General features: G+C 48.9%; 2 protein-coding genes across 3 annotated transcripts in view; one reads left to right on the forward strand and one right to left on the reverse strand.

The window, feature by feature from the left end:
- Window positions 1–371: 371 nt before the first annotated feature.
- Window positions 372–27,990, forward strand: part of Wdr1 (WD repeat domain 1) — a 35,696-nt gene continuing 8,077 nt past the window's right edge. Inside the window, exons 1-10 of one of the 2 annotated variants that reach the window (XM_075943694.1) lie at window positions 372–572; window positions 887–1,008; window positions 11,225–11,315; window positions 15,868–16,015; window positions 17,035–17,215; window positions 23,482–23,559; window positions 23,774–23,854; window positions 24,169–24,402; window positions 27,065–27,157; window positions 27,828–27,979. In XM_075943694.1, coding sequence (XP_075799809.1) covers window positions 557–572; window positions 887–1,008; window positions 11,225–11,315; window positions 15,868–16,015; window positions 17,035–17,215; window positions 23,482–23,559; window positions 23,774–23,854; window positions 24,169–24,402; window positions 27,065–27,157; window positions 27,828–27,979 — 1,196 coding nt within the window. In that variant the 5' untranslated portion in view covers window positions 372–556. Of the gene's footprint in view, window positions 573–886; window positions 1,009–11,224; window positions 11,316–15,867; window positions 16,016–17,034; window positions 17,216–23,481; window positions 23,560–23,773; window positions 23,855–24,168; window positions 24,403–27,064; window positions 27,158–27,822; window positions 27,980–27,990 lie in introns of both variants that reach the window. The other variant, XM_075943695.1, reaches the window with a different exon arrangement.
- Window positions 13,498–27,990, reverse strand: part of Tmem128 (transmembrane protein 128) — a 286,921-nt gene continuing 272,428 nt past the window's right edge. The window contains exon 5 of the mRNA XM_075943702.1: window positions 13,498–13,508. The gene's annotated coding sequence lies outside the window, so the exon portion shown is untranslated. The remainder of the gene's footprint in view (window positions 13,509–27,990) is intronic.

Raw genomic sequence — 27,990 nt, forward strand, 5'->3', positions numbered from 1 at the left:
CAAGAAGAGAGAGCGAGAGTTCAGGTCTAGAGTAGTAGGAAGAAAAGCGCTTAAGTATACCCAGTGAAAAGCGAGATTTTAAAAGCTATCCGCGCTGCGGCTTCAAGTCTTTTGCGAGCCGGGGCGCCAAGCTGGCGAAAGGCAGGAGAACAAACGCTCAGCAAGGAAAGAACCCGAGCAGACGACCAGCGTCCGCCGACTTCTGCTGTGGCCCGCGCCGCCTTTTCACGGCTCGTGCCTTTGCGTCACTTCCGGGGCGGGGACGCACGAGGGGGCGGGGCGGTGTCCGCGCAGGCTCGTGGGGCTGCAGCTGCCGAGCCGAGCGCTTGACTATATATGGTCAAAGCTGGGGGCGAGCCGCGCCGGGGCCGCGCTTCCGGGTTGGGTTCGTCCGCAGCGGCAGCGCGCAGGCAGGGCAGGAGCGAGCGGGTCTCGGAGCCGGGCTTCGGACCGCCCCCTCCGCGCCCGGCACGCCCGGCGCCGCCTTCCGCGCCGTCCCCGGGCTCGGCCACTGTGAGGTCCCATTCGAGCGCTGCGCCGTAACAAGTGGGCGAGGATGCCGTACGAGATCAGTGAGTGCGTGGGCCTCGGCGCGCGGCCGCCGGTTTCTGGGGTCGGTGTAGGCAGGCGGGCGCGGCTGGGGTCGCGCACGGCCGTGGGGTGCGGGCCAGGAACCCCAGAGTGGGCGCTGTGGGCTGGGCGGGCCGGACTGCGCGACCCCGGGGCCTGGCCGCCACCGCCGCCGACCAGGAAGTCCGCCGGCCGCACCCGCAGGCGGCAACAGGTGACCGGCCTGGGACCCCCGGAGCTGACGGCCTAGGACTCCCCGGGTCCCGAGAGTCCGGGACCATCCCTCATGCACCGTCCCGCGTTTGTGTCTCCCCAGAGAAGGTGTTCGCCAGCCTCCCCCAGGTGGAGCGGGGCGTCTCCAAGATCCTCGGTGGAGACCCCAAGGGCGATAATTTCCTCTACACCAATGGCAAGTGCGTCATCCTGAGAAACATTGATGTGAGTACCCCATGCCCCCGCGGGGCCTGTTTCCGTCTCTGCCCTGCGAGCTACCTCCACCGTCGGGAATTCTTGCCCTTCCGCCCCCTCATCTCCCAGCGGGTTGGCCTGGGGAGCGGAGGAGCCACGCCCCTTCTGCCCAGGAGCCACACCTTGGAGCCTCAGATTACTAGGCTGGACTGTTTCGTCCACCCCCCATCCCCCATTGACTGTGAAACTGAGGCTTGGATCGGTTTGGCTCTGGAGAGCAAGGGCTTTGAGTCTGGTGCTTGATCACGGGTGGTTGGTGATTGGCCCTCTCTGAGCCCAGTTTCCGCATTGGGGAAATGGAGTGAGGTGATCCTCCACTTCCCCTGGCGGCCTGACTGACTGACTGAGCTGGTCAGCCGTCCTCATGCTGGCTGGGCCTGGCACAAGTGGAGCACTTGGTAAATGGCCCTTCTGCTTAATCATCCTAATACCCTCGGCTTCCTGGTGTGCCAGAGTCCAGACAACACACCCAGTCGTCTGAACTCCAACGGTTCTGGATTTGAGTCTCAGAGAAGAAACGGGAACTAGTGTGTTCAGCTGGGTGGTTTCCTTCAGATGACCGCTGTTCCCACGCCAGCTTTTTGGAAGGCCCTTGCAAATTACTGTTTTTCTTCTGTTGAAATGAGTCAGTCTGCCTCCTTTCCATCTCCAGGATGGCTAATCAAATCTTGTCTCTCCCCTCCTCAGACCTAAGGAATGCTTTGGGGTGGAACCTGGAGGTGGCAACCAGGAGCTAGGGGCATGCTTGGGGAAGGAGTGGTAAAGAGATGGAGGTGGAGGTGTTTGTTGATTCTTCCACCAAGAATGTCACCTTCAGCTCCTCCAGGCATGCTGGAAACATCTTTGATCAGATGAGGTGGCTCACAGACACCGGTATCCTCCAAGAGCCTCCCAGCTGACTGCGGGCAGACCCCAGTTTCTTTATAAAGAGAGGCTGCATTCTGGACTGTGGTGGCTGCTGACTGTGTCTTTGCTGGTCTGATTAAGCCAGCCGGTCATCAGCCCCGTGGTAGTTTCTGACCCCGGAAGGCTCGTTGGGCACCTCGAGTGAGGTGGAAGTTTGGGTGCAAGCCTGCCTTGCTAGTTGCATGGATTCCTAGAAAGCTGATCCAGCCTCCTTAGAACTGGGGAAGCCTTGTCGTGGACTGACTACTGTATTGAGGTCAGAAGGTTTTGAGAAAGTAAAGGGAAAATGGAGATGGCCACCTGGGAGCTCTGTGGATTAACAAAGATATCTAAAGCATTTTCATGTGTCCGGGGCGGGGGAGGGGGGATTTGGTTTTGCCTCCTCCACAGTCTCTCTGTAGCACGAATAATAAAAACTCAAAGACAAATATTGGGGTTCAACCTGAAGGTCAGAAAAGCAGAGCAGCTAGCCACTGGCTCTTTTTTTTAAAATATTTATTTTATTTATTTATTATGTATACAGTATTCTGTCTGTGTGTATGCCTGCGGTCCGGAAGAGGGCACCAGACCTCTTTACAGATGGTTGTAGCCACTATGTGGTTGCTGGGAATTGAACTCAGGACCTTTGGAAGAACAGGCAATGCTCTTAACCACTGAGCCATCTCTCCAGCCCCTAGCCACTGGCTCTTAACCTCCACGTCATACCAAAAATGAGCAATCCTGCATCCATGAATCAGATTGAGAGTGAGAACTGTCTCCTTCCGTCTTATATTCCTCTCTAGTTCTGGTGTGCACCACCACTGCCTGGCCTCTATGGCTGGTTGCATTAACGGTGTGTGCAACTACTGCCTGGCCTGTATGGCTGACTACTGTGGCTGCTTTGCACCGATGTTCAGGCAAGCTTTATTTATTAAAACACAACAATATACCACTATACCTCCCTCCGCTTCACTCTGTCTATTAACCTCCAGTGGGGAGAAGTACACACACAGAGTGGTCACCGGTGCTAGTCAGCTCATCCCTTGATTCTGCTGGCCTGGTACTGTTAGAGGAGCAGTGCACAGGGAGGTTGAAAGGGGTGGGTTCACCTCTAGTGATGTGCAAACCTGCCAGTTTTCCCCTCCAGGCTTCACTTTTCTCTCCTGAAGGTGCAGCCACTTCTGTCCTGTTAGTCCCATCCTTCCCCCCCCCCCTCCATTAAGTTCCTGGCGTGCCAGGACAACATGGTATAGGGTTCTGTTACTTTCTGTTACTACATCCCTTTGTGAGCTAGATGTCATCAGGCATGCACTAATTTGCTGTTGGGCTCCTGGTCCTCAGAGATGAGATTAGATTTTTATTAGGACAGAGTGCTGCTAGAGAAAATGAGGTGTGAATTCTCAGGAACATTCAGGCTGCAGGAAGGGTCTGGTAGGAATACAAATTCAGGAGGGATGGAAGGCTAGCACCATATTGAGGAAGGTCTGAATGTCTTGTAGACTCCTGACTCCTACGTGTCCCTGAACATATTTGGGGTTCTTGGATGTCTCTTCCCCTAGATTCAGCCCTATTCCTCTGGTGTTAAGGTATAAAAGCCAAGACTACTCTGAACCCCTAGCCACCATGTCACAATTCATTAGAGTCCTGCAGAATCTGCAGACTCACCTTGTTTTGCTCCCTGCTGTATCCAAGTGTGTTATACTTGCTGCCCTGAGGTTTGTTCTTACTGTGCCTCCTGGAGCAGCTCTGACCAGTCTAAGTCTCCCCATGGCTCACACTCAGCAGCATTGCCCAGTGCTCTTCCTCTGACCTTCCCTCCTCCGTCAGCTCCCTGCGTACTCACTCCTCGCAGGCCACACATCCTTCAGACATACCTCTCTAAGGACCTATTGGTGGTGTGGCCTTTGCCTGGAGAGTCATTCTCCAATGTGTATAAGGCCATAAGGCCTGCTCCCTTTTGTCTTCTACAGTTCTGTTTATGCATTACCTCACTAGAGGGCCTTTATCCTAAACAGCATTTCTGCCTCTGGCCTTCTCTTGCCTTCTGCTGGCAGTAAAGTTAACCAAGCCTCCTATTTCTGTTGCTGTTCCTAAGTGTTCAAGGATGTTCTCCTTTGCCTGCATCTCCAGGAAAGTGGGACTTTGACTGTGTCGTTCCCCACACATCCTTACACAGGAACACCTGGCACACAGTATCCCACCGAGTTACCACATCTAGTTACTTTTCCTGTTAGAGGGTTTCACTATATAGCCAAGACTGCATAAAATTCAAACTCCGCCTGCTTCTGCCTCCCCGGTGCAGGGATAGAGTGCACGGCACTGCTGTATCCTAAGTTTTTTGGTACCCACCTTTTGAACTTACATGAGTGTATTCTTCTCACCTCCTGCTGGGGCTGCCTGTCAGCTTTCTGTGACTGAAACAGCTTCATGAACCTGGTTTTGTATTGGCTGGTAGGAAAGGTGCTCCCTATTTCTTTTCCCATGTCCTGTTGCCACACTTGAAGAGGAAATTCTCTTCAGAGTTAAAGCATGTGGAGATGGAGGCCATCTGGAAACTGGCATTTGAAAACTTTAGTTACACCCCCCGCCCACCCCAAATGGGGAAAGAACATGAGGAGAACTTAAGGTATTCTGGGCTGCAGAACTAAGGTATATATCTGGGAAACTTGGTTATATAAAATCAGGTCTCAGGAAGTGACACTCAGCAGTTGGAGTAATCATGGGCTTGTCTCTTTGGACTGCTTGCTTGGAGGAGGTTGAACTCAAACCAGTTTTCATTTGGCACCATCTGTTACCAGCTGTGCACAAAGGGCTCTGTGTGGGCCCTTGCAGGTGGGGGTGGGAGAAACAGGACTTGAAGACTGACAGTCCCTCTGTCCAGGTGCATGCCTAAGGAGTTGCTGCATCTCTAGGATGGCTGCAGCCTATGGGGTACAGGTTAAAGGGCATGCTCATAGAGCACAATTTGTCTTAGCAAATTGAGTTCTGTGCAACTGTACAGGTTGTGTGTTTGATGACCACTTAGACAGAAATGAGCAAACAGCAACAGCCAGGAACTCCAGTCCCTTCACCCAATACCACCTGGTGGATGAGGACTAGACAGCTCAGTGTCCAGGGCCAGGAATTCTGTTCCCTTCACCCAAGACCACCTGGTAGATGAGGACTAGACAAGGTGCTTCAACAGAGGGCAGGTAGGGTCTATGGTTACCAGATGGGTAAAGATAGAGTAGCGACTGCCACAACACGGATGAGGGAGAAGACTCAAGACAGCAGTCAGAGGTTGTGTGTGTGTGTGTGTGTGTGTGTATTTGTGTGGCTCAGGCTACCCTTCAGTAGCCTAGCATTGCTCTTTCAACTTTTTGATGTAGGGTTTTTCTGTATAGCACTGCTGTCCTGGAACTCACTTTATAGACCAGGCTGTGTCTGCCTCTCAAGTGCTGGGATTAAAGGCTTGTGTCACCCCTGCCTGGGCCAGCATTGTTCTTAAGGCCACTGGAAGCATTCAAAGATATTTGACAGTGTCAAGGTGACAACTACCCGTGCAGTTGAAACTAGTGTTTATGGTTTGAGTCAGTATGGTTTGATTAGCAAGCTGGAGATAAATGCCTTGCTCAAAAGTCTTGTCATCTAGGTAGCTGTCTATTGTTTCTGGATATTTCTAGTACCCAGTAAGCCAGGGTGTTGCTTAGCTTAGTCCATGAGGTGTAAGCCAAGACTTCTGTCACTGTTTCCTGGAGGAGGGTGATTTTGTTCACAATCAATGTAAAATACAGTGTATTGGTGATGTTCAACAGATAGATGTTGCTGAACATTATACATATCACAGGACCATCCTGTAACAGAAATACCTACTCCAAAATGGCAGAAGTGTCGGGTTTTGACAACCCTAGTAGATGACATTCTCACACACAGTGTATTAGCTATGTTATAAGAATGTTGTGAGTGCTGTAGAGCATGAGGAAAGAACTACTCATGCCAGAGAGACACAAGGACAACTACTGAAGAAGTGGCACCCTTGGGTTTTCAGAAAGTGGGCAAGAGTTTCCTCAGAGGAGGGTTTAGACAGACAGTAAATGGACAAAATCCAGACAGGAAGCCAGTATATACTGCACAGTGGCTTTGGTTTGGTGTATATCTTCTGGGAGGAGCAGGGAGAGAGATGACAGACCCTTTTGGTATGAAAAAAGAAGCTGCAGCTAGTACTTGAGGCCAGTGAACAAGTGGTTCTGCTTCAGGCCTTGACTTTCTGAAGAGCTTTACCTGCTTTGCATCTGTCATCTCTGTAGAGAGTGTTCCCTACTTGTGACACGTTTTCGAGAAAGATCTTAGTTCCCAGCTTTGATACTGGACTTGCTACCTTCCTGGAAAAGGTCCTATACCACCTCCACAGCCAATTCTACCTTCAGTCTCCACCCAGTATAGAAACCCAGGACATCTCTGGGCCGTCATTCCCTGTCAAGAATCTTCATCTCTTTGTACCCCTTACTGAGCAGGACAAATGTTGGGATAGAGGAGGAGTAATAGTCTTTAGGTATAGCCAAGCTGACCCACAAAACATCTGTAGAAAGTTGTCCACTTGTGCTGGTTCTCCCCTGACATTCTCCCTGCCTTGCTATTGGTTAGATGGAGCCATCTCCCAATGGCTCATGCTCAACCGGGGCTGGGCAGGTAGGAGGAAGTACAGAAGCAAGGTGGCAGCATCCTGACACAGACCAAGGGTCACTGATGCTTTCAGGTTACACTAAAATACTCTTAGGTCTGTAAGTGACCACCCTGCCTCCTCTCAGGACCCGGCTCTATCCAGCATGATAGCCATGTACATGTGTGTCAGCCAGGGTGAGCTCAGAAACCAGACTGATGTTGATAGCCAGCTGTGATAGGAGAATAAGACCAAGTGGAGGAAGACTGTTATTTAAGGTCCTGCCCTTACCGTAACTGGCCTGGGTCACATCAAGTCACTTAGTGTCATTGTGCCTTGACTTTTTCAGTTAGGTATTAGTTTATAACTCACATCTTTTTGAAGGGAGCGTCAGTAGAAGAGTCTATCCAGCGCCTGTCATAGTGAATACAGGGTTCTTTAGGATGATACATCATACTCACAAGTCCTGCTTAAAGTGTATAGTCCACTTAATATAGACGGTTGGTGGGAGCTACCACATCGCAAATAATGTGGGTGTTGTTGCACATCAGGGAAGGCCAGGTAGGCAAGGTGCATTTTGCTACATCCTAACTGGGACAGGGGGATTTAGGATTGGGAAGGAGGCACACTCTAGATGGAAGTGGGTGATTAAGCAGTGATTGTGAAGCATGGGCTGGATGAGGGGTGTATCAGGGAAAGGACTTTGTACCATGGTAAGCTGAGGGTTGTGCTTTGGAGCCAGGGAAGGTGTCTGATGTGCTATTTGGTGTCTGCCCAGTCAGGTTAACCAATACACCGTGAGTTATTGGGGGCATGACTGGTCAGCATGTGAACCACAGCTTGTTACTACCAAGGGCTGGCACTGTACCAAGTGAAGGTGGCTCTAAGGGATCAGTTGGAATCCACCAATTCTCTCAGCATGGTGTAGTCTGGGGCTCAGCTTGGCCCAGGCATAAGTTACGTTCTGGATGTGAAGGTGTGTGTGCTGTTTTGGAACTGTGTGACTGCAGTAACACAGGGGTGGCATGTGTCACTGATGAAACAGAAGGGCCCTGTACATTGTGTTTAGCACAGGCCTGCCCATAACAGGATCTGCTCCCAGTCCCTGCCCCCTCTAGCCTGGGAGTACTTGGATCACAATGCCCTTCCTGGAAGTGTGCCTCCACCTCATACTGGTGAACAGTGGGTGGGTGCCCAGTGCTCGTGACCTTTGACAATTAAAGAAGCACATGAAGGCCCCTTTTGTGATTCTGACTGACCTGGCTTAAAGGTTTAGTTTGTATGTTCCCTCAGGTCCTCTGCAGGCTACCCTGGTTGACTTAGGCAAGCCTCTACTCTAATCCTAACCTCAGCCTTTTCCTCCTGAACATAGAGCACTCTGGGCTGTACTAATTGCTGCTGCATTCCCAGGCAAGAAATACAGAAAGGCCTGTGGTTCCAGGGTACAGGATGGGCCAACTGATGTCCAGCTTGATGGATGGTAGAGGTATTGGTTAAATGGTTGCCGCTAACACCAGGAGCCACTGGAAGAGCTGGGTTGAAAATGTGTTGGGTAAAGATGGGTGTATTCAGCAGGGCTGGTGGATAGTCCTGGGCAACCCTAGTGGAGAACCAGGCCTGTAGACCCCACGGTGTCTCCATGTGGTGAGGTGGCACTTTGCTTTCTCCCAGTATTCCTGTGGCCTCTGACTTGATGGCTAGAGCCTGATCCCCTGCCCCTCGCAGTATTGTAAGAAGGACATCTGGGCTGAGGAGCACTACCATGTGGAGGCTCTCCTGAATGGTGACCCCAGCTCTAGCTAGGGCAGTGGGGCCCTGCACACAGTGGTAACAGTGGTAACCATGCACCCGTGCTCCTGAAATTGGTTCCTCAGATAGGCTGCTCCCCCTAGAGAGAAAGCTAGGTGCTTGCAGAATAGAGGTGAGGGTGTTTATGGTCACTCTGGGTGTCTTCTGACCTGGACCGAGCCTCCTGCAATGGGACACACAGTTACCTGAGCAGGGAAGCCACCCCACCTTCCTGGCACTAGTAGATTCTCCTGCTGTGAGCCTAGGGAGGTGGGGAGGAGGCTGCTGACTCAGATGCAAGTCATTATCTGTAATTTGGAGTCTTTTGACCCAGTTGTAGTCAGAATACAAACGAGAGTGAGCGAGTAAGAGAGAAAGTGAATGATTCATCCAGCTTAGGCGGGATTTGGTGCCCTTCGGGGCTTTGCAAGCCCTCTGCAGGCACCCTGACCATTTAGGGTCAGGAATGTTAGGAGCAGAATTTAGTCCCTTGGCCTCTGCCTCCTCTTCCTTCATTTTGGGATGCCTTTTCCTCATGACTTATTTCCTACCCTTGCAGCCTAGGAGGTCACCCAATTCTGCAGCTAGTGCAGGGTTTGTAGCCCTCAAGAGGCTCTGTCAGCTGTAGGTGAGGATAGATGTATCAGGGGCTGGTCAGAATGTGAAACTTGAGCTGATTTGAGCAAGAGGGGGGGTTGCCTCGGTGAGGTGTGCTATGCAGGTGCCCAGCTTGACCTGACTAGTCCTGTAACCATGGCAATACTCCCAGCATTCCAGAAAGCCCCCTGACTCCTACCAGGCATGCTATCCATAGCAGTTCCTGAGCAATTTTAATAGGGGTTAGCATTCTAGAACTTACTCCCTGTGACATGAATCAAAAGTGTGTGGTCTCTCCTGGGTCTCCATGACTGAGTCTTTGGAGGTGCAGCTGGGTGAGGTGTTGTAGTTTGGTCCTGGTCCATTTTGTGTTTTGAACAGTGTTGTCTTGAGAGTGGTGGATATACCATACCTAGTTTTCTTGTTCACCTGCTGATTGCCATCGGGGTTGTCCCCAGTTTGAGGCCCTCTTCCCATGGTTGCCTTTTTTGGGCATGGGGTTTTCTTTTTCAATTTATTTCTATCATTGGCGGGCATGTGTAGCATATGTATGGAGGCCAGAGGGCAACTTCCAAGTCAGTTCTCTCCTTCCACCTTCATGTGGGTTCCAGGGATTGAACTCAGGTTGCTTTATCCACTGAGCCATCTTGCCATCCCATATGCATTTAATCTTCATAAGTAATTACCTAGCTGTTTTTCAACGGTGTCACCATGTTTTCAACAGCACTGTGTGGACAGACTGGTGCCTCTTCCCTCCATCCTCTTTAGCAGCTGGTGTCTTTGGTCTCATTGGTTCTTGTAGGTATGGTAGTTTTGATTTTCATTTCCTAAAAGATGAGTGCCATTGAACACTCACTTGTATACTGACTTAGTTCAATGCCCTCTTTGGAGTCTCTCTCTCTCTCTCTCTCTTTTTTTTGGGGGGGAGGCACATGCTTATTCTATGGGTTACGTTTTAGGTGAAAGAGAAAGACTGTCAATGTTTTTCCCCTACCTCACACCATGTATTTAGCACATTATTTGCTAAGTGTTGTGATGGCTCATGGGATATCATGAAGCGAGTCACAGAAATGTTGGAGAAGGGCAGGCACATTAAGGACTTGCAGGTATGCTGTATGGAGAGGTGGGGCTTCCAGCTTTCCATGCAACCCCCTCAGGGATGTGGTAACTGCTTTACTAAGTAATTACTACAGAAGAGCTGTGAAGCAGCTTGGCAAGTTGTAGAGGATGCAGAGGAGATGTCACTTAAGATGAGTGAGTAGTGGTTGCAGGCACATTTGCTGGGCAAGGGACCAACATCTACAGAGAAGTGATGTTGTTCAGGAGTCCCAGAGGGGCTGCATTGGCTGGCTGGTGGTGGATGGTCTTAGTCTATAGAGTGAAGGCTGTATGGGATCCCTTGACTAGGAATAAACAAACCTCTAGGGTCTTTGGAAGACAGGCAGGGGCTTCAGGAAAAATCTTGGCACCACCTTACCCTCTCCCCTGTGATCTCAGCCTTGAGACTGGGAAGCTGCCTTCTTTCCTAAGAGAGTACTGGTCAGGAGAAAGCCAACAGCAGGAATCTGGATAGACAGCTGCATCTCTATTCTTTCCAGAAAGCAAGCTTAACTGTGGAGAGGCTGAGAAGCATCTGTGGCTGTGCTGGGAGCTGCCTAGGTGTACATACTTGTGAGAGGGGGTTTGGAATGAATGAACAGGAATGCTTTTATGAACTGGGGAATAGAGAGCTTCTAGCCCCAGTTTCTACCCTGTTCTTGCCTCCAAGTCCAGCCATTTTTGATGTGTGCTATGTAACGGTGCAGGGAATCCTCTTTTCTCCCCAAGTCCAGGTTTCTGACAGAAGGCCCCCAGCCTCATGCCTTTCTGCCCCTGAACATCAGAGCCAGGAGTGCTTGGATAAGATTGGCACTACTCAGGAGACGGTGTGGGAGTAGACTAGATGGAAGCTGTCAGGTGGCAGTGAATTCTACACAGGAGGACAGGAGAACCGTAGAGCTCCTTAATCACTGTTGGTTTGGTCAGTGTTCCACAAGTACATACTCATGGTGTATTGGGAAGTATAAAAAAGCAAGCTAGCAAAAACTGACCTCAGACTCCCTTACTCCAAGAGGCCAGATGGGCATCAGTGGATGGACAGATATCTTTTTAGGACTTTGTCCATAATGGTCTCTAATGGTAAACATTGTGTGTCCTTGGTCTGGTCTTAGGTTGGAAGCTAGCGGCTGTAGTTGCCTGTACATTTCTTCCATTCAGCCTCCACTTTTCTCCCCACAGAACCCTGCTATTGCTGACATCTACACGGAACATGCCCATCAGGTGGTAGTGGCCAAGTATGCACCCAGCGGGTTCTACATTGCTTCTGGAGGTAACTTTAAGTGCCATTCTTGGACACATGTGTGGCCCAGATAGCACCTTTTGACTTGGGAATGGGGTGGGTTCTGGATAAGGGCTTGGAGAATACCATTGACTAGCTGTAGTTAAGATAATGAGGAAACTAAACCTCCAGAGTGCCCCATGCAGACTGACAGCGGATACTTTGTAGTTCGCAGTGTTCCAGTGTTCTAGCTGGAGGTCAACAGAAAAGACTTCTGTGAGGCCTCTGGGTATCTACACTATGTTGTTGAAGCTTGGCCTGGGCATGTCTTGACTGTTTTATGTCAATCCACCAGCTGCTGCTTTCCAGTCAGCCTTGCAACCAGTGCTGGCATTGTGTGTAAGACCTGGCCTTTATACCCTCCAGCCTGAACCACTGGGAACTGTGGCAGATGGGACAGGCATTTATTTAGATTTGTGGGAGCTTACACTCTTAGCTCTTAGAAGTAGCATTTAACCTTTACAGGTGAGAAGCAGAAGTGGGGAAGGTAGAGCATCTCATTCATTTACCACTCATCATTCATTCATTAATTTTCCTCATTTAGATATCCAAACAATTAATGGCTTGCTTGCTTATCTCTGTTTCCAGCACAGGGAGGGAAGTGTGAATGAGCGATGACTGGGAGTGAGAGCCAAGGCACTTGGTCAGAACAGGGAGGACCAGGATCTTCAGGTGCTGTGGCCATCTTTATCTACTGCCCTCACACCCTTTGTGGTGGTGTCTAGGACATGGCAGACTGCAGAGCTGGGAGGGCCCCCAGTTCACTCCTTACTGGTTGTATATTCTCAGTCTATCAGAATTATCAATTTACATTCTTGTACCTTAATTCTCTGTGTAAACTGGGGCTGCAGATAAAACTCTCTGTGGGTTGAGGATCTAGCAAGGTGATGTATGCACAAGGGTTGCTAGGGATGACCATGGCAGCTATCAGTGAAGCTGACAGAGGCAGGACAGCAGGTGTGCTGTAATAGCGAAGGGCTGGCCTAGGAATCTGACACACTGTAGGGCACTTTACTGGGTTTGTGTTTAGATATTTCCACTTCTGTAAAACTAAGATCTGGTGATTTCTTTCTTTCGTTCGTTCTTTTATATATATATATATATATCCATCCTTGTAGAGGTTTTTGCCTCTGGCCCCTCTTGCCAGCAAAAATGTCTCTTCATTTAAACCCCAGGATTTGGCTGGAGTGCCTTTTAAAATTGTGTTTAACACAGGGCTGAGTGCTCTAAGAAATCTATCAAGAGAGGAAGGTTGCTAGTGAGGGCAGCCACCATCTTGGCATAGCTCCTGCTTTGCCATCTCAGTCTGAGAGCCTTTGAGCCTAAACCTGACCTCACTGTCCTCTTGGGGGTGTTGGGCAAGACAGAAATCTGATGGCCTTCAGATTAAACGCAAAATCTTTGTAGGATATGGGTGCTGAGGGTGCAACAAAGGACAGTCTATGAAAGGGGACATTGGTATGATTTTGATGTTCTTTTAACTCCCTGGTTTGCTGGCAGAATGGAGGGAGCTCATGGGTGGAGGTCACAGTTTCACATTTTCAGCATACTTCTTTGAAGAAGGCAAAGTGATTATTAAAGGTAACAGTGGGATATTTGCTGTGCACCTGAATGCCCTGGACTAAAAATAGTGTTAGCATGTTTGAATAAGGGAGGGGGTGGAGAAGTTTAGGAAAGTCTATACTGTCTTGAATAGGTTAGCTGCTAAAGGGTGTACCCACAGGGTTGGATCCCAGTACCGTGAAGCATACATCTCCATCCCAGCTGGGGCCCATGTTTCTTTGAAATATGTAGATGCTGTTAGTCTAGCTGGCCAGTATTTATTGGAAGATAGAACCAGGAATACTAACTACATGAGCGGCCTGGGTCCCTGGAGCCTAGAAATACTAACTACATGGGAGGCCTGGGTCCCTGGAGCCTGTGGCTCTGAAAAGGCCCTCTAATCACAGGAGTCGTTTCTAAGGCAGTTTCAGTTTTCTTCAACATCTTGGGGTGATGTTGATGTCTGTCTGCTCTTCTATCCCCTTGATGCTTGACAGTAATTCCCAGACTGCCCTACAGATACAGAAGGGTGCCCGATTTGGCCCATTGTCCAGGACAGGTTTCCTAAAGAAAAGACATGGCAGGGAGGGTAATGTACATAGACTAGCTCTCCTTGGGGAATAAAAGCTACTGTCCTTAAGTCCTCCTCCTCCCGCTTCAAGCCCCATGGCATTTGATGAGCAGATGTGTGCTCCCAGTACCACTTGTGTGGGATTGAAGGATGACACAGACTCAGAAGAATGGCTATTCCTGCTTCCTGTCTAAGTGTGAACATGAGTTTGCCTGGAAGAAGCCCATTCCTGATGTCACAGTGCACTGGGCAGTTTTCCCCCAGTGCTCTAAAGACCAACAGATCACTGAAAATGATCTAGCTACTTATTAACTATTCTTTGGTAACTACTCTGTCCCCTGCACCCAACCTGGGACGTGGCCCCCATCCCATGTTTGATGAATGTTGAGATCTACCCTGATAGGTTGAGGTCTTGGTTTTGATCTCCAGGCGCTTTCTATCTCTTTCCTGTTCCAATTTCCTCTGAAAAGAGTAAAGTGGGCCCAGAGGAAGACGCTGCTGGTCTGGTGGTAGAGGTAGTGCATAGACTGGATGCCAGTCAAGGGATGGCGCGGAGAACTACATGAGGAGTGGCAGCAGGTAGATGAACCAGGGGCTAGAAAAGCTGGGTCCTGCCCTGCCTAAAAGGGGGGGACAGTGTGGGCCCTGATAGGAAGAGGCCTCGTGATCATGTGCACTTGAGTTAGTGTGCAAATGAATGTGTGTATATGCATGAACATATATCTGTGTGGTGCCTGTGTACATTTTTATTCATGAGTTATATGCATATGTGTGTAGGGTGCCTATGTATATATGGATTGCCTCTGTATGTTTGGAGGGGGGGCAGTGCCTTTCCTATGCACTCACAGCTCCTCTTACTGCTGGCTTCATCTTTTCCTTGTTGGCCTATTGGTTCAATGACTAAACAGATCTCTATTTTTTCTGGAATATGCCTCAATACTGTTGTCTTCCTGGACTTTTAACGACCGGTGAATGGGGAGGGACTTTCTGGCACACCACTAACCTACCTTGTCTTCTGTTCCTGGGGATTGGTGTCCCAGCTGGACATGAACTAGCTGGAAACATAGGAATAGCGTTTCCAGTCTTGTGCATGTCCTGGTTCTAGACTAGTGGTTTTCAATATGTGGGTTGTGACCTCTTTGGGATTGAATGACCCCTTTTACAGAGGTCACCTCAGACCACTGGAAAATACAGATATTTACATTATAATTCATAACAGTAGAAAATTACAGTACGAAATAGCAATAAAATAATTTTATGGTTGGGAGTCGCCACAACTTGAGGAATAATGTTAAGGGTCATAGCATTAGGAGTTGAGAAGCACTGCTCTAGACATTGGTCCTATGTTTGCTTGTTGTGGGGGTCTGTAGTGTGCAGAGCCTTAGTTCGTGGTTTACTTGGAACAAGAACTGATTGCACTCTGAAGATTAGTCTGAGATGTGACTTCTTTTTGACCTCATAGCAACCCCATGAGATGACCCTTTTAGGTAATACTTTTACAAAGGAGCCCTCTGTGAGGTCTTGATGCGGTCCAAGAAGCCTGCATCCAACAGAAAAAGATTTAGTCCCTGAATACTTGACTCACAAGGTCTGGATGCTAGCTGCTGCCCTCCGCTGGAGCTGCCCTTGCTCTCCCCCACTTCTGCTAAGCCCAGAAAGGGAAGATGTTTTCAGCTTCTACTTCTATTCAGTGCTCACTAAAGCGCTGTGGCATCCTCAGGAAAAGCTACACCCTGCCTGCCTTCTTGGAGGCCATGTGAGCTTTGTAAGCCTAAAGAGTTAGGTAAAGCACTCCCTTTCTTTCCGTGGCACAGGCATGATGCTAATTTGGGAAGAGGTGGGTGGGGACCCCAAGTATTCCTTTCTTTACAATCTTGGCAGCATTCCATGGGGAACAACTCACACCATAGTCTGTTCGTTCTTTGTACCGCCCACCTCATCCATCTCACAGAAGCATATTACTCAGCCCCTCTTCTTACATGTGGGGAGGAGGGGCAAATGTTCAAGAGACTGAGATTGCACATCTGCCTGTGCTTATGTGCAAGGCTTATGGTATGCAAGTGGCCACCGGTCACCACGCATCATGGTCTGCTCAGCTGCGCCTGTACCTGACAGGAGAGGCAGGTTCTGTAGCATTATCATACTTGAGAAATGAAGGGTTTTAGTCTAAGTGTTGTGGAGCTCATGCAAATGCTCTGCAAATCATACTGGAAACCATTTTCTGGTATGCTGAGATTTGGCTATCCCTGGGCTGTTTCTGATCCTACCAAAGGGTTGTTGGCCAATAAGGGTACTGTGACAGCAATGTGGAGGCAGCACCTTGATTTAAGAGTGTCTGAGTACTAACCAGAAGAAGTGGAGCTGGTGCTGTGGCCATGCTTCCCTGGATGGTGGTGAAATGTGGCCCTTCTACCCTGTCATGTCCTGCAGATGTCTCTGGGAAGCTAAGGATCTGGGATACCACACAAAAGGAGCATCTTCTAAAGTATGAGTACCAGCCTTTTGCTGGGAAGATCAAGGACATTGCCTGGACTGAAGACAGTAAGAGGATCGCCGTGGTCGGGGAAGGAAGGGAGAAGTGAGTCATTCACCTCAGCCCCTCCCTGCTCCCATCCCCATACTTGTGCTATGGCCTGCCTGCCCTTTTGTAGGAAGAGGCTGCAGTAAGGTCTCTATGGGCTTGGACAAGTGTGACTCAGCTCCTGAGGATCCCAACAGCTTTCTTTTCCAGTGGTGTGACTAGTTGAAGCACTAGCCCCTTCGGGGCCTTTCATGTATCAGGGAGACTCCATAACATAGTAGGGATGTCATCAAGGTATAAGCACCTTCTCTGTCCACACTCTGATGTCCTAAGCCCATTACTTCCTGGAACTCTGGACTCTAGTTGTTATGCCTGTATCCTAGGCAGCAAGAAAGGGCCTGGTGGTGAAAGAAATGTTACTTTATTGGAGTACCCTCTAAGCCATTAGACAAGTCCACTCAACGTTGCAGGAAAAAGGGCTGGGCATGTTTTTTCTTGTAGATGGGCCTATATCCCGAGGTTCTCTGTGCATGACAAAGAGGTAAACAGATCCTGTTGGGGAAATGGCTGCCCACATGGGACTAGTGACCAACCAGCAGGGTGAGAGCTACAGCCCAGGTTTTCTCATTAGCAGAAAGTAGTAGCTACAGCAGTTTGTGGCCATAGGTGCCAGCACAGAGCAGGCCAGTTCCTTTCCACAAGGAGGTAACAACTTGTCTGTTGCCTGGCCTTCCTAAAGAAATTTAGAAAGTGATGAAGCCAGGAAGCTGTTCCCCAGTGCTGCTTCCTGTAGCACATCGATGTTGAAGGTGCTAACACTGGGCCATGCAGATATGGACAGCTGGCCCCTTTCCTGCATAGGCTCCATCTGTTCTGGGACGCCTTTGGACATGAGCTTGAAAGCCCCAAATCAGGTCTTAGGGCAATATCAGTCCCTAGAGCATCCTGAGGTAGCCATGCAACATCCATCACAGGCCTGTGCTCCAGCAGCTTTCCCATTTGCTTCCCCATTGTCCTTTCTGTATTAATTTTTTTTTCTTTTTCCTCTTTATCTCTTTGACCATGATTGGGGAAAGGTTTGGAGCTGTCTTCTTATGGGACAGTGGCTCTTCTGTGGGTGAGATCACAGGACACAACAAAGTCATCAACAGTGTGGACATCAAGCAGAGCAGGCCCTACCGACTAGCAACAGGAAGTGATGATAACTGTGCAGCATTCTTCGAAGGCCCCCCATTCAAGTTCAAGTTTACAATTGGCGTAAGTAGGCTTTCTTTTCTTAGGGTGGTTTTGGGTGAGTTTTGTGGTTTGTATGTAAGATCATGGAGCCTGGGTGAATATGTTTAGATATGGATGCAAGAAGGGAACAGTGTATGCTCTAAGTGCTGTAATGTACAGGAAGCAGATTCAGTGGGGAAAATAGGGAGAGATGGAGGTGTTTCCATCCCTGGTCCTCGTAATCCTAGATTCCGTGCTGGACGTGAAGGCTCCAGCAGGGAAGGGCATATCCCAGGATAATGTGAGTGCACATAGTACTAGGGTAGTGAATGCCAGTATATTTAGCTCTGTTAAGCTGGCCTTGCTAAGCCACCAAATTAGCAAAAAGATCTGCCTTCGGACATCTGAGTTGGCCTCTAGGGTAACTCCATGTAGAGCAGAGATGCCCGGAGTGGAATTTGGTTGAGGAATCAAGTGCTCAGCCTTTTCTTTTGAGGAGCATTCAGGGTTCCTGCTCTGCAGTTGTCCCTGACTTGGCCAAGCGACAGGCTCCTCCACCTCCTGTTTCCCATCACAGGATAGTGGTCTGTGGGGCCTTGTCCAAAGTGTAGCTGGCAGTGTTCATGCTCTGTCACTGCTCTAGTGTTCAGGCTGCCATTCTGGAGTGAGGGTAACTGATGGGGGCCGGTATTCAGGCTAACTAACACACTGGAGTGAAGCCAAGTGGTGGGGGAGAAGGTTCTGTGACCTGGGCAGTCTTTACAGCTCTCTTGCTTGCACTGGCTTTCCTAGTGACTCTTTCCCATATACCATGAACAAAGCAGCTAGTCCTAATTCTGGTAACGGGAGATGGAGTGACTGTTTAATCAGAAAGGACATGTCTTCTGTCCTTGAAGGTGGTTGAGTTTGTAGCTTCTCCAAGGTCTTCAGACTTATCCCTCAGAAGTGTCAGTGATTCCAGTGTCCATACTTCATTGGGGATTAAATGAGATACTATCCTTAAAGTGACTTGCTGAGGAGGACTGTTAATTTTAGTATTTTAGTAACAAGTCATAAATAGCAGGCACAGAATCCCTGGCAGGGGCAAGGACAGGACTCATGTAGTAGGCTGTTTCCATAAACAGGTCTTGGCTAGAGTATGGATGACTATCTAGAGATCCCTTCTTTGTCGTGAAGTTGGCTCTGCTTCATCCCTGGGGAAGCTAAGTAAGGTCTGTGTCCAGCAGGTGTGCTGATCCAAGTTTCTTAACCTCCTGTAGCTCTCTTCCTGGTCTGCTGTGGCTTCCATTGGGACGTAGTGGCTGTGTGGCTATTCTGGGAGCTTTGTTAAAAGATGTGGCTCATGGTTGGTGTTCTTAAGCAGGGGTAGATGCCCCATGGACTCTGAGTTGAGGGGTGCTGAGCCAGCCAATCTCTGGGGTCTAATCTTGGGGGAGGGAAGATGAGGTTTCTACATCAACTGAAAACTGTCCTTCAGTTTTGTAGTGATACTACCTGCCTTCCCCAGACTTCCCTCCACATTGTTTAGGCTCTCGGTCTGAGCTATGTGTGGGGTGGGGCTCCCTTTCCTGAAGCAAGAGTGGTCCTTTCTCTTGCACGTGTGGATTGACTTGTGCAAAAGAACACATCAGCTAAAGAGCATTTAATGGAGATGTGGGGTCAGGATTTGTCGCTGGCACGGAGCCTATGCCTCGCCTCAGTTTTCTCTGTGAACTCACTGGGCGCCTGACTGATCCACAGTCTCCTTCTTCACATTCTCAGCTGGCCGTCTCTAGGTGGACACCACCGTTTATACTGAAGTCCTTGGAGCCTACAACCCTGGGCCCTGACCAGGCCTGGAAGATGCAGAAAGGGTTGTGGACCAAGGAACAGAGACCCAGGTGGCACCTGGCACAGAACTGATTGGTTCTGCCACCTTCCAGCTTAATTGTACCTCTGCATCTCTGACCAGAAGACACATACACACACACCCCACCCCCGTCCAGACCCCATAATTGCAGGGAAGGTTCATGTTTCCATCTAAAACTATTCCTACAGGACCAATGACAACAGGGAGAGAGGGCCCATTGGTAAGGTCATGGAGACTTGGAGTCAATAACTGAATGTGTATCTGACCTTGGCTGCTCTGACTAGCAGTGAAGCTGCAGTTGTAGGGCTGGACAGGGGTGATGTCTGCCCTGCTGTGGCTTCCCTCGTGCTGTCTTGAGGTAGGGTAGTGTGCTGACAGATGGGGAACAATAGAAAACCTAGGGTAGATGGGGCTCTCTGTGAAAGATGGACTGAGTGCCCACATGTGGGGTCTGATAACGAAAGCTGGACCTATAGTGGTTCTAAGGAGTTCATTGAGCTCTTCCTAGTGAAAGGCTTTAAAAATTAAAATATCTGCGGCTTTAACTAAAATTATGTGAGGGTGTTGGGTTTTTGTTGTTATTATGTTTGTTAGAGAAGATTAACTTTTTTTTTAACTGAAATCCATATAGCAATCCTTTTTTACCAGATATTTCATCCCTAGTGCATGAATGCTAGGAACCAGGCTACCTCTACTTCCTTCTGTCTGCAGGCCAAATAGCCTGTGCTTGCTAGAATCTTCATCCAAGTGAACAGCCCACAGGCACTCTGTCCTTGAAGTCAAGCATCTCACATCTGCTTTCTACCTCATGCTTTGTCTTTAGGCAAGAAACCCAGGACTTGTAAGGGTCTTGGGGCTGAAGTGGTTGCCCTGTGAGAGCTTTCCTGAGCACACTGGGAGGAGAGCCCATAGTGCATCACTGGGACAAGGCACAGTTGGGGGGTGAGTTCAAGCTGCTGCCTCAGAAAGTAATTGTTAAGAATTTCTGTGTGATATGTGATGAGACCAGCCTGTGATGTGCTAACCTCAGAAGGAAAATAGTAGCTGGGAGAAAGATAAATAGGACCTGATCTACCAAGGTCATGTCCAACTTGCTGGTCCAAGTTTGGAGATCATATCACATCACATCGTTGTTAAGAGCAGGGCATAGACTTGAGCAATTCTGAAGTGAGCCCAGGTTTACCTGTAACCAGAGTTATTTATGCCTGCCAGCCCTAGCTACCACACTTGGGTGTTGTCCATATTTGAAAGTAGGGTAGAGAAACCTTTTTCCTGGAATAGACCAAAGTACTACTTTGTCTATACCCACTGTGGATTTTGGATGTAGTAGGTGACCTTAGGAGGTAACCCTCCAGGAACAAAGGAGAGACCATGGATGAGATGGGCAGATTTCCCCTGGAGGGGTCCACTCTTGGCCTTAGAAGGAGTGAGCGGGCCATCCCTGTTATTGCCCAGTAGACCCATGAAAAAGTGGCCATGGTAGCAGAGATGGAGATTTTGCATGGGATTGGCAATATGGACTTCTACTCACCAAGGTTGATCTGGCCTCAGCTGCTGATAAATGCCAGATCTTCTAACTGTAGAGAGAAACACTGAACCCCCAATATCACACCATTCTCTAGGGCAACCAACCAAACAAGGCAGGTAGACCACATTGGACCACTTCTTAATGGAGAAGGATAATGCTTTGTAGAGTAGGTACCTATTCTGGTTATAGATTTGCCTTTCCTGGCAGACCCAGTGGTACTTGAGATGTCAGTAAACATCCCAAAGAACATTAGGGATGCTCTTTGAAGGCCTTTGGCATGCCCGTATGGATGAATCATAGAGAAGACCTTTGGGATTTTGGAGCAGGCCTCTCCCATCATCTGCAGACAATTCTCCCTTTGAGAGACCAGTGTGAATTCAGGAGGCCTTCTGCAGAAGGTCTTTAATAAGCCAACATGGGTAACAAGCATGTCCAGTATAGAGTCAGACCATTAAGGAGTTCAAGAGCACCTGAATCTCCATCAGTGGAGTAGATTTGAATGTCTACTCGAAACTTGTTTTTTTGTTTGGGGTTTTTTTTTTATTTGTTTTTTTGTTGTTGTTGGTGGTGGTGGTTTCTTTGGTTGGTTTGGGGTTTTTGTGTGTATGTGGTGGGTTTTTTTTTTTTTTTTTTTTTTGGTGGTGAAGAAGATGATGGGGATAGTGTAGGAGTGTGGGGTTGGGGAACTCACTGATACAGTCTATATCCATGTTCATTAAGTGTTGGCTACAAGGGGGCAAGAGTAATTCCAGGAGAATGGAACATTTCACACAGGGATATTGAAGACTAGACCAATGAGGTTGAATGTGATACCTCTGGATGACTGGGCTGAGGACCAGAAGTCTTTGTCTCATCAAGTGGAGGGGTCTGGCAGCCATGTGACGTGGCTGAACTCCTGGACTCACTGAGACACTTTCCAAACTCTCTCCACACTACTGGGCCCTGTCTGTGGAAAACACTATTATTAGCCCTCGTTTTCTTTGGCTAATGGGCTACTGTTGGCTGTTCTGCCTGCACAGGGTCTATTTCAGGAGCAGGCATGTCTTCTGCCCATATACACTCTGGTGCCTGAGTTGCAGAAAGGAATGATGGACTAGGGCTCTAAATGGGCTTATGTAGGCTCTGTCACCCATTCCTTGTCTGCTTTGTCCAGTCTTCTCTTAGTCTCTTAAACCTGTGTGGTCTCTAGGGCACAGTACCTCACCTCTACCAGATTGTACATTTTCCAAGAGAGTCCCACAAAGGTAAAAGCTTTGGAGCTTGACCACAAGCCCTAATGGAGGTCCTGGAGTCTATGTGTTGTTTCCAGTATTGCCTCCTAAGATCACCCTGCATCTGGCCAGTCAAGTACTAAGGGTCTGTCTGACCCCAGGGAAGCAGTGACAAGGGACAAGGAGTTTGCTAGAGGCTGGAGTTGAGTACTTGCTGTCTGCTTTTCTCTAATGTTCCTTTCATTACATGTTTTTTTTTACACAGTAACAAGTCTGTACCCTTGGTCTATCCTCTGGTCTCTGGGTGTCTCTATTGGAATGGGCACTTCAGTCTCTCAATTCTAGAGTGCCCTAATAACCCTGTGTAAATAGAGGGTCCAAGAGTAAGCTGACACCAGTGTGGCTCCTTTGCTTTCTTTCTGTGGAATAGGCAGAGCAGGCATTTGAGGACCCAGTGTGAAACCCTTGTGCTGGGGGTAGATTAATGGGGAGTGAGCTGGATATTCTGGTCTAGCTGTGGCTACATCAGTACCTCCTCTGGGTTATTTGACCTTGACCAAAAGAAGGTGTGTATACCACACCACAGAGGTCAGGAAGGGGTTTGGCTCTGAGATCTTGCTTCCATCATCTTGAGCCCTGCAACTAATAGATGTGAGACACAGGGTCTCCTGTGTAGCAGGCTTCTTTGCACCCAGAGATAGATGTCAGAATGGGTGGCAGTCAGTCTGAGGAGTTAAGGTTGTAACCCACTAGGTTGCCCCTTGGCCAGAACCAGCCCAGGCCTGCCAGTGTAGGCAAGTCAATGCAGACAAGAAACTGGAGTCTGGTGGTGCATGCCTTTAATCCCAGCACTCGGGAGACAGAGGCAGGCGGATCTCTGAGTTCGAGACCAGCCTGGTCTACAGAGCTAGTTCCAGGACAGGCTCCAAAGCCACAGAGAAACCCTGTCTGGAAAAACGAGAAAAAAAAAAAAAAGAAACTGGAGTCTGGATTTTCACAGCTGTTGCAGCTTAAGTTGCCCAACTCCATTGAGCCTCATGCTCTGCTGTGAAGAGTTTGCCCTAAAGCTTGCCATGGCCCTGTGCATGAAATGGTGACAACTTGTGACAGTGGCAGAGCTAATGAGACCCTAACTTGGGAAGACTGATCCTGTGCAGTGTGGCGAGTTGTGCCTCGTGAGAAACTGCAGTTAAACAGATGAGAGTAACCAGAAGAGCAGAACAGCAGGCAAACACAAACACAAGTAAGGAGTCTCCAGAACTAGAACAGGGGCCCTTTGTGCCATTACTACCTCCCAAGACTAGGTACTGCCCTGGCCTGCCTTAAGCCTTGGTCTCAGACTCTTCATCCTGATTGAAAGTCACAGCCACTGCTTGATTTTTTTAAAAACTCATTTGTTCCTCAGCAAACACCCCCAGAGCTAGCTAGGCCTGACAGGAGGTGTCTCTTACAGCTATCTCAGAGCCAGCAATTAGTACATAAGCCGTCTGGGGCCTCAGAGGGAAGAGGATGGATGCATCAGGAGGCACTTGATAAGGGAGGGAGGCCTGACTGAAGAATAGCCTTTCACACTGAGCTATGCTGAGGGACTGCCTGGGAGTTTCTCTAAGCTTAAAATGTTCCTGTGGACTAATGAATCCTACCTGTGTTTGGGGGAAGGGGCCTAAGTAGAATGCTTTTGTAAGCTTTGTCGAGTGTATGACAGCCCTCTCTCCCACAGGATCACAGCCGCTTTGTCAACTGTGTGCGGTTCTCTCCTGATGGGAACAGATTTGCCACAGCTAGCGCTGATGGCCAGGTAAGAACTGGCACAGAGAGGGGGACTGTACCTAGGCAGGTTCATGGTAGTGCTCCCTGTTCCCTACTCCCAGGGATCACCAAAGTTCAGCAGATAAAGGTCTCTTATTTCAAAGACTGCTCAAGGCTCCAACTGTATAACCACAGTTGCTAGGGAAATGGTGGGGTAATGGCACACTACACCAGCTTCTACATAACTTGTTTGTTTCTTGAAGATATTCATTTATGATGGGAAGACGGGAGAGAAAGTGTGTGCCCTTGGAGGAACCAAGGCCCATGACGGAGGAATTTATGCTGTGAGTATAAGTATGTTTCCTGATTTGCTGGTTTTATTTTAGCCAGTTCTGTATTGATAGTCAAGTCATCGTAGATTGTTCGAAACTAGATGAATATTGATGTAAGCAGATAAGAGTCAAACCATGGCACAGCTTTAAGTCATAGTTGGGTGGGTGCAGCCAATGGCTGAGCAGGAACCCTGGAAACTAGGCTCATCCTAACACTTTCTTCAGTTCCCTATTCTCTATTGTGAAACGGTGGCTGTAGGCTGCTACTTTCGGGGCACATGTGGTTCTGAAACCCTCTGACATACGGCATTGTTTTGTTGAAATAGATTAGTTGGAGTCCTGATAGCACTCATTTGCTGTCTGCATCTGGAGATAAAACCTCTAAGATTTGGGATGTCAATGTGAACTCTGTGGTCAGCACATTTCCCATGGGCTCCAATGTTCTGGACCAGCAGCTGGGCTGCCTGTGGCAGAAGGACCACCTTCTCAGCATCTCCCTGTCTGGATACATCAACTACCTGGACAAAAACAACCCCAGCAAGCCCCTCCGGGTCATCAAGGTGAGCCCTGTTCTAGGTATGGTGTGCCTAGGGAACAGACTCCTGTGGTCTGCTGTGAAATGGGGAAACAGGGATAGTCAAATGGAAGCAGAAATGTCAGGCTTCCTTGACCCTTCGGCAGAAGTCAAGTTGATATTTTGGGACATTAGTAACCCCCTGGAAGTATTGTGAGCAATGCACAGTTAGGGTCTGCACTGTTCTCTGCTGCTGAAAGTCACTATTTCCTGAGTGGCTTGACTTTCTGTTAGGACTTGCATTGTGCCTCACAACTCAAGACAAGACCAGGAACGTTCTGAGTGTTAAGACAGGATATAGAGCATGGAGGGTGAGATGGAGGCTGAGTGAATAAATGAGATGGGGGCTCAGCTAGGAGTCAGTGGGAGGGATGGCCTTGAATCTGGATCATGGTGTAGTTTGAAAATGGGCATAAGGGATACCCTGGGGTTCACAGGAATAGAGGACAGGAGCAAATGGACCAGCTGCCAAAGGCCATCCTGAACAGAACATACCTTGAGGTTCCAAACCCTCCCTAGGGCTTGTTCAAGCCAAGTGCCGCAGGCCACGTTGTGCTTTCCTGGCTGAGTGAACGTCTTACTTCTGCCTCCATCTGCCTCTGCCACTTTAGCCTCTCAGGAGATCTGTAGCCAAGTGGGACAGCTCCCAGGATCACCTTTACCTTGTCTTCTGGAAGATCTTAGGGTCCTTAATGACTGAGCCATGATTTTAAGGGAGGTTTTCCACAACCAAGCTTCCTTATTTAGGGTTACTATTGTCATGCTGAAACACTATGACCAAAAGCAATTTGGGGAGGAAAGGGTTTATTTGGCTTACACATCCATATATCTGTTCATCATCAAAGGAAGGGACAGGCACTTGGAGGCAGGAGCTACAGAAGCCATGGAAGGATACTGTTTTCATGTCTATCTCAGCCTGCTTTGTTATAGAACACATTACCAACAGTCCAGGGATAATACGACCCTAATGGGCTGGGCTCTGCTTCATCAGTCACTAAGAAAATGCCCTACAGGGTGGCCTATAGCCCAATCTTATAGAGGCATTTTCTTAATTGAAGTTCTCCTTCTCAAATGACTTTAGTTTGTATCAAGTGGGCATAAAACTATCCAGAACATAGGCTCCTTTTCCTGCTCCCCATTTCTCATCCTAGTTGCTAATAATTTCCAGAGTTTTACATTTTAAGCTGTTCCAGTAAAAAAAAATACCCAGTCCCATCTCTTCTCTAGCCAGTACAACCTGCTATTCAAAGGGGATCTCCTGACCTCCCAGTCCCCACTGAGTGACTTCCCAGAACAAGGCAACTTGGCGCTGACCCTGAGGACAGAATTGGGAGCCCCTCTGTTGTTGGGTCCCAGACCAGGGTTGGGTGTGTGACAGAACATGGGTACCACTGCGGGTGGGAAGTCATGTATGATGAAGCCAGAGCTTCCCAGAGACAGACAGTTTCAATTGTGAGAAATTGTACAGATAAAACTTCTCAAAGAAACCTATATCTCATCCTCTTTGTACAGCAGTATAGCTCATGCCAGGTGGCCACTGCCGCTCTCAGGCTGCCGAGACACGAGCTGTACCAGGGAACCAGAAGTTTGAGATTAGAATGCAATTCTTAGCCCTGGCTACGTGGCCGCCTTACCTGGGAGCTTTATAGCAAAGGGCTCCTGGCTGCCCCGAGGAACTCCATCTGGGTCTCTGGAGCTGGCCTATGTGGTGCTTTCTCTAGCCTGTTTCTCATGCTTGAGGGTGTGTGAGAATCACCTAAGAATATTAGCTTTTTAAACAACCCAACCTCAGAGAGGACTAGACATTCTGATGAAGGCTGAAATCTTAAATCTCTCAAGCAGGGCCATTGCCAGAGGCAACCAAGAAACACACAGGTCCCCAGAATCTTGCTGAGCTTAGGTTTTCATGCAGCAGACCAGGAAGTCTCCTGGACTCCCGTGAGGCTCGTACTGTGCTGAACAGAACACAGCCTGGGCTCTCATCTCTTAAGACATTATACAGTGCATTCTACCAAGGACTGTCACTATTAGCTGAGGGTAAATGCCATATTGTAGCAATAAAGGGGACCCACAGGATCCCTGAGACAAGATGTAGGGAAGAAGTTCCAAACATGAAGCAGACCAGGAAGGCTAGTGGGGGAACCCAGGGAAAGGGTGAGGTCAGAGCTCAAGACGTGCTCTCTGAGCCAGTCACAGAGAAGGTGAGAGGTGCTCTCTAGAGAGTCCTGTGTACACAAGGCCACCTCCTTCATCAGTTGGGAGAAATACTAGGAAGAATAAGTACCAAGGAGGGCCTAAGCCAAAGTGGTCACCCCTAGAGCACCAGGGCCTCCAGTGTATAATCCTATCCTGGCTGCCTCACACCCTGAGAGAGACCCAGCCGATGTGCTCATGGGTGGCAGCAGGGATAAGGGTTAGGTCCTAAGTGCTAGGCTTTGGTGTAGACCTTGTCCTTAGCCCAGGTGTGGGTTTTAGGTATTGAGGGAGGCAGCATATGGAGGTTTGTCAGATCAGCTGGCTGGGAGATGGATGACTAATTGTAGCTCCTGACTTATTTATGGCTGGAGTTCCAGCATAGCTCAGCTCATGATTGGCAGAGGGTAGGACTTGCTACCTCGGCTCACCCCATCCCGTTGTCTCCCTCTCAGGGTCACAGTAAATCCATCCAATGTCTGACAGTGCACAGAAATGGTGGCAAGTCCTACATCTATTCCGGGAGCCATGATGGACATATCAATATCCTTTGACTGCGGAGCTGTCACAGAGACAACTTTTCTCTTCCGATGGTGCTGGAGACAACTTTTCTCTTCCCAAGACCCAGGAAACTCTCCCATCCTAAAAAGGGTGAAACTGTGTGGCCAAAAGTGTTTTGTCTGTTTTTGTTTCCAGAGTATTTACATAGAGATACCAACCTTGTGAGTGGGACCCAAGTCTAAACCTGAAATCATTTGTTTTATGTGTATCCTATAGTTCAGAGGTTACAGTACTATATATATAGTGTTTATTGTGTGCCTGTGTTCTGACTGCAAGTACCACATATTATGGAACTTCCTGGCCTACCGTGGCCTTGTGTTGGCACCCAGAAAGTTAGATTTTAGAGTATGATACATGAAGTGTGTCAGCCGTCGTGTCCGTCATTGACAAGTCTGCCTGTGTCCAGCACGCTAGCTTTATGTGCCTTCTTAAAACAAGGCTGTGCTATTTACTGCCTTGGTCTCTTGGCTAGTAGCCAGGCTGCCCCACTGACTTACACTGCCTTAGCTCTGAAATTCTAAGCTTGGCCATCCGTGAGAATGCCTCCTGTTCTTCCTGTGGTGTCTTCTGTCTGTGTGAAGGGCAGCCATGCCTGTCCAGTGCAGTAGATACCGTCATCCTGAGGTCTGGTTTCTCCTTAATTGTACTCCACATTACTGGGATTCAGAGACAGGAGAGAATGACTCCTTCTCTGGAAAAGGCCACACCAATCAGGTGTCCAGAATGACGGTGGATGAGTCTGGCCAGTTGGTCAGTTGCAGCATGGACGACACTGTGCGGTACACCAACCTCACTCTGAGGGACTACAGGTACGTTCTGC

This window comes from Microtus pennsylvanicus, chromosome 12, assembly GCF_037038515.1.
Source record: "Microtus pennsylvanicus isolate mMicPen1 chromosome 12, mMicPen1.hap1, whole genome shotgun sequence".
Lineage (NCBI taxonomy): Eukaryota > Metazoa > Chordata > Mammalia > Rodentia > Cricetidae > Microtus > Microtus pennsylvanicus.